Source organism: Mytilus trossulus, chromosome 2 (assembly GCF_036588685.1).
Source record: "Mytilus trossulus isolate FHL-02 chromosome 2, PNRI_Mtr1.1.1.hap1, whole genome shotgun sequence".
In the NCBI taxonomy this organism is placed as follows: domain Eukaryota; kingdom Metazoa; phylum Mollusca; class Bivalvia; order Mytilida; family Mytilidae; genus Mytilus; species Mytilus trossulus.
The window spans coordinates 42,945,419-42,958,035 of record NC_086374.1 but is presented as its reverse complement, the minus strand read 5'-3'; the positions used below and the strand labels follow the sequence as shown (position 1 = coordinate 42,958,035).

The 12,617-nt window shown below is 30.7% G+C and overlaps 1 protein-coding gene across 1 annotated transcript; it reads right to left on the bottom strand.

Annotated features, from left to right (window-relative positions):
• Positions 1–2,079: 2,079 nt before the first annotated feature.
• On the bottom strand, positions 2,080–11,922 carry LOC134707301 (solute carrier family 35 member B1-like). The gene is made up of 7 exons (XM_063566949.1): positions 11,692–11,922; positions 8,846–8,949; positions 7,949–8,076; positions 7,105–7,293; positions 6,548–6,674; positions 5,957–6,063; positions 2,080–4,672 (listed from the first exon to the last, which is right to left on the bottom strand). Exons 1-7 carry the CDS (start codon positions 11,853–11,855, stop codon positions 4,460–4,462), a joined length of 1,032 nt encoding a protein of 343 aa, XP_063423019.1. The 5' UTR covers positions 11,856–11,922; the 3' UTR covers positions 2,080–4,459.
• Between the last annotated feature and the right edge of the window lie 695 nt (positions 11,923–12,617).

The window sequence follows — 12,617 nt, the reverse complement described above, 5'->3', positions numbered from 1 at the left end:
TCCTTATTATTGACAATAAGATGATACAGAAAGAACCCTTTGAACCTATTGAAAAAACTGATTTGAAACATTTGTCATTTAAAACTGTTTTTCTAATCTCTATTACCACTTTCAGGAAATGGTATAACTGTAGCAATTTGCAGTCTCTCAGAGTGAACCATTCCTGTATGAAGATACAGCAAGAAGGGCAGTACATTTATTAGATGTGTTTTGACAAAACAGGAGCGACAAAAGATAAATGTGATGTAAATTTTTAACTTGGATGTCATGTGTAAATTGATGCAAGTGTTCAGTTAACAGTAAGGGGTTGAATGATGAATCTGAAAACGTATTACACAGTATAGTTGACTCATAAACATTTAAAACAGATTTCAGAAATCCTTATGTAGTTCCTGAGAAAGATGCAACAAAAGATCGTCATGGGATAGACAGACTGGAGGATGGACCGAGATAAAATAGTAAACCCCCACTTTTTTAATGCAGATATATAACTAGAAAACTGACATGCCAGCAAGGGTCCTGCTTGGACATTTCAATGTTAGCAAAAAGACTGATGCATACAAAACATCTGAAAGACTAAAGACCTTGAAAGGAACCCACAACACTAGTACCAAATATAGTAATTCATTTACTTTTAAAACCAATTAATGCACATGACCAAACAAAAGATTTTTTCAAGCAGTTGATAAACAATGAAAGTGTGGACAATGCAATATAAAGCTCTAAAGACTAAAGACATCATTGATGCAGTAGTATTGTAATCACCTTGTTTCCCTTTCTGTGACTTTTGTTGCATGCAAAACAAAATGAAGCAAAAACACAAAATTTACAGAAAAATATTTATTCCCTTTTAATTTGTCAAGACACATCTCCATAACATAACATTGCAAAATAAATAAAACATCACATAACTACCTCAACATTACCTACAATATACTAGGAATTAATTCTAGTCTGATTGTTTTAAACTAGTTATACCATTTCAATGCAATAAAGATGATTTGAATTTCAAAAAAAATATTCAGCAACATTGCAATATTACCTGTACACACTCAACATTCTCTTTATTCTAAAACAAACTAAAAACTAATCTTTCAAGATAGACCTTTGGTAACGTTTGAAGACTGAACATACATGTACTCATCATATATTTGATCTATTTATATATTGTAGTTTTATTTTTAATACCTGTGACATGGTATATCAGTTACAATTGTTTAATAATTGACTTTTAAAACTGCAAACACATTTTTATCAACAACTGACAAATTTCATGAAAACATACAGCTATACAAAAGGAAGAAATTACCACAAAAATTATAATGAATTTCACATGTATAATAAATGGCAGTCAGTATAGATATGTTTCTATTCAAAATTATGTCCATGTACATTTGTATGTATAAAAATGCAGATTATATCACATTTAAAAAGTTTTTGGAGCCATGAATGGATTCGGCAAATCAACCAGGTGTTGACTTAGACGTTGGGCACATCCCTGAAAATGTAATAAAGTTAAAATTACAGTAATTTTGAGTCAAACAAAGGTCTTTAGTTCTTATTCTCAAGCATATCCCCGACATCAAATCCTTAATCTGTGCCTAAAAACTAATCCCCGATGAAAATAATGAATCCCTATTGTAATATAAATGCCTTGTACATGTATCTATAAAATTGTTTAGATGGGAGATTCTTCCTCGTATAAATGGTCAACTCAAAAAGAATTCTGACATTTTATGTTTGGCTTACACATATGCTGATTTAGATTGTAAGAATTTTGATTCTTTGGTATCTAATCACAGACTAATCATACAGAAATTACTAATACCTCAATCTAGGTTAGTCTTGTATTATTTAAATTTTAGTTTCTTGTGTACAATTTGGAAATTAGTATGGCGTTCATTATCACTGAACTAGTATATATTTGTTTAGGGGCCAGCTGAAGGACGCCTCCGGGTGCGGGAATTTCTCGCTACATTGAAGACCTGTTGGTGACCTTCTGCTGTTGTGTTTTTTTATTTTGGTCGGGTTGTTGTCTCTTTGACACATTCCCCATTTCCATTCTCAATTTTATCATATGATATTTCATTAAATGTTTACAGGATTTATGCAAAATAATTTTGTCTTTTGATCCAGTTATTTACTCTTGTTTATATGTTGTATTAAAAAAAATCAGTTTTTCCATTTTAAATAAAAATGTTCATTTTTATTTCTCTTAAACAAGATATTGTAACAAAAACTTTCACAAAATGTTCCTGATTTCAATTCTATTCTTTTTAAAATATTGCTCATCCCTGGCAGTTATTTTTTAAATTGTTATAATATCCATAATTCCATACTTATAATTTTAATGTTTATGTTCAATTAAAAAGAAAAGTTAATTAAGAAATAAGATACAATATTTCAATATTATATCAATTAATTATTTGATTCTTTTAATAACTGATGAAGCTGCAAATCCAATGCTATAAATATATTTCAATGATTTCACACAATTGTCTATATTTTCCACTGGAATGATTTAAAAAAACAATTAATATAAAACTGGTCTCCAAACATGGACAAGCATTTAATAATCAAAAACATGTGACATTAATTGACAACATAGCTTTTAAACAATATATAACAACAATAAAACAGTTGTATCCTTTTCATATTGGTCAATGCAGGTTTTAACCTGTGACAACAAGATGAAAGTTTATCCATATCAGACGTCTTCGAATGTCAATATTGTAATGATGAGGTGGCAAAAATATAAGAATCTTAAAAATGTAAAGCATCAAGGTCACATATCTAGTTTGGTACACACAATATTAGCTTTTCTTCTCATCCTCCTTTATGTGATGTATGGTTGGTTTTCTTTTTTATTCATGTATCATTGACACTTACACAGACAAAATGCAATCTCTTACTTGTACAATAGAACATCAGAGGAACTTGGAGAATTTTGTGTTTAATGTTCCAATATATTAAAAGAACAAATATCACAATGCTTTCACAGAAATTTAAATAATTAAAAATTAACAAATACCTTTAACAGTAAGCAAGCTATTATGTGCAAGAATAAGCCATGGACACTGATATTTTTTGCAAATTTTACAAAATATGAAAAAAATATATAATTTATCTTTCAATGAAGTAATTATTCAAACTGTATTTTTACATGTTAAATCAGATTTTATTAAATCTGTACAATTTCATTGGCTAAAACATAAGCCAGAGTATTAAATATACTTGCTTTTTAAGGGTCACATCATGAAAAAGATAGTGAATCAAATAGTGTACTGTAAAAATTCACCAAATATAATGATTATCAATTGCAAAAAATGTATAATGCAATAAAAAATATGACAAACTGAAAGTTATCTGCATACTTGCACCATTGTTTTGGCAAAATTGAGGCAAATTTAAATATTTAATAAACAATTAAAAAGATACTTTTTTTTTTATCAATAATGAATATAATGTAGTCATGATATTTTGATTTTGTATATCTTTGATGTTAAATGTCAACCCAATAACAAAACAGTCTTGTTTTTCAATCAAAATATTTCAGAAAATAACAGAAATATGAAAAGATGTATACATCAATGAGACAGCCACCCAACAATGCAGAAAAGCAAAATGACATTAAAAAGTCAACATATTCTTCAGAACTATAGGGTTTTGAGGTCATAATATTTCACTTTAGCACTTAATTCCTGGTCTTTATTTCATGAGGGTCTGTACTAGAGTCCTTATTTCTGTATTCATTCATTTTCTAGACCAATATTCTCTATTTTGAAAACCTTATTTATCCCTCTTGTCAAATATTTCACAAGGTAAAGATTTCTGAGTTCTGGTGTGCTTGATTTGTTCATTTAATGCCATTTCTTCAATATTGGTCCCAATATTCTTACATAGCGCTGCAAACCAGCTTGTCATAAAAACTGTTGATTTGAGATATATAAAAAAACTCATTTCACAAGAACACAAAAAAAGATTATCATTAATCCTATTACAGAAACCCATAAGGATGAGAAGATTTAAATTGGATACACAAATATTTTTATTCATATCCAGAAAATGTTTTATATTTTATCATTAATTTCTACCAAAGCAGCCATAATTTGTGTACAAAGTTGGGCATTTTTATTAAGTTGCCCTTTATCCATATTTTTTGTAATGTCCCTCTCGGATGAAAGCTGTCAAAATTTCTGCATTAGAAATATAAATGTTTTCACAATTTACTTTATATACATGTACTTTACATTCATATACAGTTGTACATGTATCACATTTGTTATTAAATGTATATAAAAATAATTCCTGGTGGACTTACAAAGGTCAGTTTCTATTCTTATCCTCTAAAAACTGCAGAATCCCATCAAATGAATAAAATACACAAGCAAACATTTAACAGAAATCCTAACCATCAGCAAACATAACATACAAATAAAAATCTATGCATTAACAATCATTATCTTTTATCTTTCTTTTCCTTAATCTCTTTTCCATAGGCACTGTCTAAACCAAGTCCTGTGAACACCATAGCAGTTCCAAGCCACTGTCTATTGTTCATTGGGTTTTGGAAAAAAATAACTGATGCAAGAATTGTAAAGAATTTACGTGTTGTAGTTATGATGGAACATGTTAATGGTCCAAATGATGTCACAGTCATGAAAATGAACATCTGAAAAAAAAGAAGACAAAAACATTTAAAAAAATATAACAGCATCTGTTTGTTAATGAGGTAAATGGACAAACATGATCTTTATATTACCAGTGAAAAGTGTTTTTTTATGCCCCACCTACGATAGTAGAGGGGCATTATGTTTTCTGGTCTGTGCCTCTGTTCTTCCGTCTGTGCGTCCGTCTGTGCGTCCGTTCGTCCCGCTTCAGGTTAAAGTTTTTGGTCGAGATAGTTTTTGATGAAGTTGAAGTCCAATCAATTAGAAACTTAGTACACATGTTCCCCATGATATGATCTTTCTAATTTTAATGCCAAATTATAGTTTTGACCCAATTACATGGTCCACTGAACATAGAAAATGATAGTGCGAAGTTCAGGTTAAAGTTTTTGGTCAAGGTAGTTTTTGATGAAGTTAAAGTTACGTCAACTTGAAACTTAGTACACATGTTCCCTATGACATGATTTTTCTTATTTTAATTCCAAATTAAAGTTCTGACCCCAATTTTCACGGTCCACTGAACACAGAAAAGATAGTGCGAGTGGGGCATCCGTGTACTATGGACACATTCTTGTTTTATTCAAATATAAAGAAATCTCTGTTAGTGTAAAATAATTATGAGGCTTTGCAAGGACAATATGTTACCAGCAAAGCAGAAATGGCAAAGTGTATGTATCAGAATCAGAAACTCTAAACTCAGTTGTAATGGGAGAATCTTCATAACAAATAACAGAAAAACTTTTGGCAAAAATTATGTTAATGGTAATATTTGGTGCATGATGATACAATGTACTTTCTATTAGACAATAAAAACAATTGATTTAAATGAATCACTTGGTTTATAAATTTTTTCCAAAAATAATTACTTAACGATACTATTTGAGACCTCCTACGAATTTTTCAATTTCTCAAGTAGTTGCAAATTAAAAAGCATTGAAACAGACAATATGAAACACAAAAGTTTTACAGTTGACTATGCGGTATGGGTTTTCATTCATGGCTGGAGGCTGTAAGGTGACATAAGTTATTAAATTCCATGGTCAATACCTGAGTCGTTTGGCCTCATGTGGAGAGTTGTTTCATTGGCAATCATACCGTACCTTCTTATTTAAAGATGACACAAATGATTCTGAGTATTTGTCATGGCAGCTGAATAATGTCATATGACTCTCTACAAAGAGTTCTCTGCATACATATTGATCAGTATTGGCAGAACAAAAGACAAATATCAAATAGCCCTATGAAAATATGATATAGGAACATAACGTCTAAGCCATTCAACTTACCTGGCCTAAAGCACTGGCACAACTAAAAGTTAACATTTTAACAATAACTCCAGGATGTCTTTCAACAAAACCTAAAAATGACAAGCCTTCTCCTGTAAATATCAAACCTGAAAAAAAAATTTAAAAAAATGTTATTAACCAAAAAATTGTATGAAAAGAAAGCAATATCATTTATTACAATGATCACTTTTTAGCCATATTACACGATCAACTTGTGCACATACTTAAAAATTTCTTATTTCTTTGACAATCTTCCCTGAACACTTTTCTATGAGAAAATAGTATGCAAGATTTCTGCAATTTGTAATAAACTATTAATCTCCTAAGCAATATTGCAACCCTCACTTTGAAATTAAACATGGTTGGAAATGGAACAATTACAATTGCCAAGCATTCAATAATGCTAAAAGTAAATGGATTTCTATGATTTAACAGTTGCCTGGTTTTGACGAGGACTGGATGCAAGACATGACTTCAGAGGAGTCAACAATTGTGTTATGGACAAGCAGACAGACGTCTGCATTACTGTGTGCTTTTCACAAATTCAGCATAAGGGGAGATTTACTGAACTTTATAAAAATAAAACCTCACCTACACACAGCCATGCCACTGACCACAAATTAATTTGAAACATCATAGTGTATGGACCTGTTTTATGTTTGGACCTCATATTTTCTTGTAGAGCTCCTGTAACTCCATCTAATGTCAAAGAGAGAAGCTAAAACAAAAACAAACTAACACTTAAATATATATTGTGATTAGTACATTGTATTATGATAACATTTATATTTGCACTACATTTTAATACTGTTATATATAAGAGTATGTTCAAATAATTTTGTTATGAAAAAGCACTATATTAAATCAGTTTCCAAGTCATAAATCCATAAATTGAAAAAAAATGTATTTATAACAATGCAAAGAACTACTTTTACTCTGATTTTCAAAATGTTGGTACATGTACATGTACTGATTTAATATTTATCAAATAATCTGTAAGTATTAATTAATCTAATTTAAATTTTAATGTGTTGTTTGGTGTCCATCTCATTAATCTTTATCCCACATCTTGAATACATTATTATATTTTCTTAGTACAATATAACAATAATGAAACCAATAGATTTTATTACTTTACTTGTACTTACTAAAAGCATTTCTCCAATTCCAAATAAAACAGATGGCTTCCCAGATGCATTCTGATCTTTATATAAAAACATTGCTACACCAATAACTATGAGAAGTACATATAGAAATTTCAGTGCTGGATACCTCTTCCTGGCCAGCAAAATACCAAGTATTAACACTGGTATAGGTTTAGCTGATTTTCCAAGTACCTAAAAAAATTAAATGAAACTGTTAAAAACAAAACACAACCTCAATTTTCAATATGCATATATACACATGATACTTTTTTCATAATCCATGTTTTAAAGTGAAAATTTAAAATACCCTGTTATGAAAACATATGTGCAAGGGCAGACCAAATGTGAGATTTTAAATGTGTGATTTGATGCTATTTTCTTTCAGTTTCATTAGGATAGAGATAACAATATTTGCATAAAGCTCATACAGCATCTATTTAGAGCTGGGCCCACTCTTTTCTGGGAAAATATGGTTGATTATAATATGGGGAGTCATTGAAGTATAACCCAAGTGGGCCCCCTCTTAGGCAGTCAGTGGGCATCCACTTATTAAAATTTCTGGACCCCCACTGGCCATCAATTGGTGATTTGATGTTTGCAAATTCCAGTTTACAAGCTTGGCTAACATGTCACTAGTAAACTTAATTTGCAATCATCACATCACCAATTGATGCTGTGGAGAAGCTACAATACATTTATCTCTTAAATTGAATGAAAACTGTTTTCTTTAGATAACTGATACAGATGTATGTTGTAGACCCTAGTACATTGTAACATGGCAAAATCAAATTCCAAAAAAATACATGTAACAAAAGACAGTTATTTAAACTTCATTTGTATACCATACCTGTGTTGGATAACTGACATGTTGAAGAGCCTGGTTACTGGCCAACATAGCTCCCAAGTAGGACAGGGAACAAAACAGATTCATTTTTACGGGTGTCTGGTCTTCTTCTTTGTGCCATGTTGATAATACTATAATAAACACAGACAGGCAACTGTTAAAACAGTTTAGATTTCAGTGTTTAATCAGATAAATATGCTGTTTTGTCTAAAGATACTCTGGATAAAATATTCATGGATATAAATTTATGAGGACTGTTCAAAACTTGCATATTCAGGATATTTGATTTCATGGTTTTGCCAATCTCTGTATACAAATCCTTTTAAATATATGTTATTACATGTAGTTGAACGTTTGAAATTGATGTTTACCTACAGGCTGTACATGTGCCCACGAAAAATAAATATCCAACAAATAATAATAATCCACAGTAGTAACTTTGTGTTACTCATATACATGTACAATATTTCAACATTTGAACATGAAATGGTATCACAGATATAGATGTGTATGCAACATGCTCAATGCTTTTTCACTTACATCCTGGTCAATTTAGTTGGCAATAATGTTAAATATTCCTTAGAATAGAATTTTATTTGACTGTTTTAACACCATTCTCAGCATTGTTGGGTATATCTGGAATCTGTTTTTTATTGGATGAAGAAGCCAGAGTCAACACTTTCAGCAGGGAAAACTGACAATACTAGTCAACTCTGATTGGAGTCAAACAGGAACTTTCTATGTTCTGGGTTGGAACAAGCAACCTCAATGTTGAGAGGCTGATACAGGAGGTGAAATACCACAGTGAGTACCAAAACTTAGAATAGTCACATTGTTTCTTACATTTATTTCAAAATAAAATGTATGAAGCAAATTACTGGTATGTAAAACTTAACTTACTGAATTTTGCTGCAATGGCATTTATTACACACTGTACAAAAACCAAAGCCAAGGTGTATGTAAACTTTTCATTCTTTTCTCCTTCACCATATTTTCCTTTTGTGCTAAAATGAAATTGAATGTACAAAAATGTAGATAATTACAACTGTACATAAACTAGTTTTTGACAATGTCTTTAAAAAACTAATGGCTCTATAAAGGAAAGTGAAAAGGTATCATGGCACAATGAAGTTGCATTGATATCTTATACCACTTTAAAAAAAAAGTTTTTATATGCATTCAAATATTAACAGGAACCAGGGTTTCCACTGGCAGAAGTCATCATTTAGAAAAATAACTTTTGCGAAAGAATTATTAATGTTTAGGGGTTGTTTAGCATGTTTATTTTTGGGGGTTCTCATGAGCCATTCTTGCCACTCAACACTCTGGTTTTTTTTTACCTTGAACTTATAAACAATATGATTTTGACAAAAAATCAATTATCAACTGAGTATAAAACAGGAACACTAAAAACAAATTTGAAGTATCTCCTTCACAATCTTTTATGTAAAGGTTGTTAAAACACCACACTTGACATATGAGCTGCTTCTAATAGAAAAAAGACAATACAAGTGCATGGATACATGTACATGTACAAAATTTTGGTTGAATTTGGAACAATCAATTTCGAGAGAAAAGTCTAACTCTTCTATGAGTGGTGTTCTGTTTTGTAAAAATGTAGGGTTCTAAAAACAATCAGAATCTAATTCAATTTTTCAAACATTTACATACTCTTCAGAGAGATTTTGTTTTTACCCGTACAAGTTAACAGATGAATTGATGTTTATTTGCATAAGGTCAAATACTACATGTATTTGACGCAGCTCATATGAAGCCATGACCACACACTTTATAAAACCCTATACATCAAAACCTTTGATTTTACATAAAAAAGGCCTATATTTTTTTCGTTTGAATTGTTTTACAATGTCATTTTGCGGCCCTTTATAACTGACTATGCGGTATGGACTTTGCTGTTTGTTAACAGCTGTACAGTGATCTATAATTGTTAATTACTGTGTCATTTTGCAGGGGCGGATCCAGCCATTCTAAATAAAAAGGGGGGTTCCTAACCCAGGACAAAAGGGGGTGGCTTCTAACTACATGGCCCTATTCAAAAAGGGGGGTTTCAAATCCCCCCTCTGGAACTGCGCCTGTTTTGGTCTCTTGTGGAGAGTTGTCTCATTTGCAATCATATCGCATCTTCTTTTTTTATATTTTTGTTTTTTAGTGTATTGGCAGTAACTTTTAGTTATATATGTACATGTATCTGTTAAAATTGAATTTCATATAAGAAAGATGATGAGGTATGGCTGTCAACGAGGCAACTTGTTACAAGAGACCAAATGACACAGAAATTAACAAGTACAATGTATACAGTTTACATCATCAATAAGCAAAGCCTGTATACCATGTATACAATATACCACATAGTCAGCTATAATAGACTCAGAAATGACAAATGTAAAACAATTCAAACAAGAAAACTAGTTCAAGGTAAAAAGCTGAGTTGAGAATTAAATCTTGAAATGTACATCTTCTTCTTCTTCTTCTTCTTCTTCAATTTCAGAAAACCATCAACATACTGATGTTTACTTTCCGCTGCATGCCTGGTAATTTTTTCTTCAAATTTATGTATTTACAAATACAATTAAACATAGATTGTCAAATTTTTATTGTTTACATATTTATTCCATTTTTTGGTATATATTTGTTAGTTTATTAATTTTTACAATTTCTCTTTTGTTTTCAGATTTTTCTAATATTTAATATTTAATTTTTTGTTTTTATTTTTGAATTAAGATAAAAACTTGATTGCCTGATTACTTCAGGTGTGGATAGGTATAAAGAAACACATTGTGAGTGAGTGCACCCGTTTACATGTAGCTAGGTAGTCCAAATAATTATGACGTCTTGAAAGGCTATTATATTTTTTTTCTTTGACGCCTTACATCAACGAAGTAAGGCGTCAAAGAAAAAAAATATAATAGACTTTCAAGAGGTCATAATTATTTGGACTACCGTTTAGGTTCATTGGTATTTTTTTTTGTTATGACTGAGGATAATTTGTTCCTGCAGTCTTTAATTGTTTGACAAAAGAAAGAAATTTTGTAGCTGTCTTTGTTACATCAGATTTGTCATATATACAGATTTTACATATTGACATATTGTAGACATATGTCTTTTGTTAATTGTTGACCTCCAGATGTCTTTTGTTTCTTATATGTTGGGTATTTAAACTGTCTCATTTGTGGTGTCCTTATGTCATAAACTTCAACTTGTGCAGGATTATCTATAGATCTCCAAGTTTTCATACGTTTCAGAAAACAAAACACCATTGACATTATGTACATATAGCTTTACACTTTATTATGAACAGCATATTCATGATATTGACAGGATTGTCTGATATTAATGCCAGCATATCTTATATAGTACAATACTCAATAGTCCAAATAATTATGAAGTCTAGCAAGGCTATTTTTTTCTTTCTGGGACTTAGAAAAAAATAGACTTGCCAGAGGTCATAATTATTTGGAATAATAGTAATAGTACAACAGCCTGTCAGTAACCCCCCCCCCCCCCCCCAAAATCATCCTTTCATGTCATATAAAACACACATGTTCAATATTATTTATTTTTTTAATATGTGTACTACGAATATATACAAAGAACTGAATACACCAAGGATAGTTAATTCAGTATATAAATAAACTAACAATGTCGTCTTGTATACCTGTGGTTATGAATAATTACATGTCAAGTTTGACATGTCCCGTGTCTTACGTGTAAATCTAGTTTCTTACATTGATTCCTGCAAAATGCCGTAGTAAAAGTAGCAGACAAATGTTCCAAGAGCACAAAATATCAATTTGTTTCTGTTGGATGCCATGGGTTCCACGTGTTCTTCCTGTTTACTTTCTGTTATCTCGTGGTCCTCATTATCTATCGGTACAACACTCTGGTTCATATTTTGGTACGACGTGTCATGTGGAGAAGTACTTCCGGGTCAAACATCACATTTTGATTGGTTTATAAATACGTATTTGTGTGCCAATCTGGGGTGCCAATGCTAATATCCAATGCTAATATATACACATTAATTAATAACCATAAGTATTTTTAATTCGTGTATCCGTAAATATGTTTGCAATTAGCCCTATGATATTGGGAAAATAAAAAAATATAAAATATATATATGAAAGATATGTGTATAAATATCATCCCCCCCTTTTCTGTTGATTATGAGGTACAATTTAAGATCATTTAACATAATAGCAGCAGTCCATTACTAGACTAGGTCTCTAGAAATGGACTTCTGATAATACACGTGTGATAATAGTGATACAATTTAGGCATATATAATATATAACGCAAAATAAATAAAGTTAGCAAACGGCCTGAACTCGTATTTATATAGAAGGGGCACCTGCTACAAGATATATATAATATCAAAATTATAAATTTAGTTTTTTCAATTATTAATGAAAAAAAATTAGAAGTGAATAAGAATTCGTTTTAAGTAGTCAGTACTGTTTAATTTTGTCAGAATAAGCTATGAAACATTGATGATGAATTAGTCACTTGCAAGTGAATAATTCGACTAAGTCATTCGCCGTATTCAAATTACACTGATTCATTAATTGGTACCCCTTAGCTAGAGATCTATTTCGCATGATTTCTGCATGTTCAGTTATGAAAAGAAAAGAATGTCAACATTGAAAGTGAAACA

Excerpts from the sequence above, each read along its gene's own strand:
- LOC134707301 (XM_063566949.1), bottom strand. The coding sequence starts at position 11,855 with ATGAACCAGAGTGTTGTACCGATAGATAATGAGGACCACGAGATAACA. Across the intron at positions 8,077-8,845 it reads TGCCATTGCAGCAAAATTCA|TATTATCAACATGGCACAAA; the intron begins GTAAGTTAAGTT and ends TGTTTATTATAG. Across the intron at positions 4,673-5,956 it reads GTGCCAGTGCTTTAGGCCAG|ATGTTCATTTTCATGACTGT; the intron begins GTAAGTTGAATG and ends CTTTTTTTTCAG.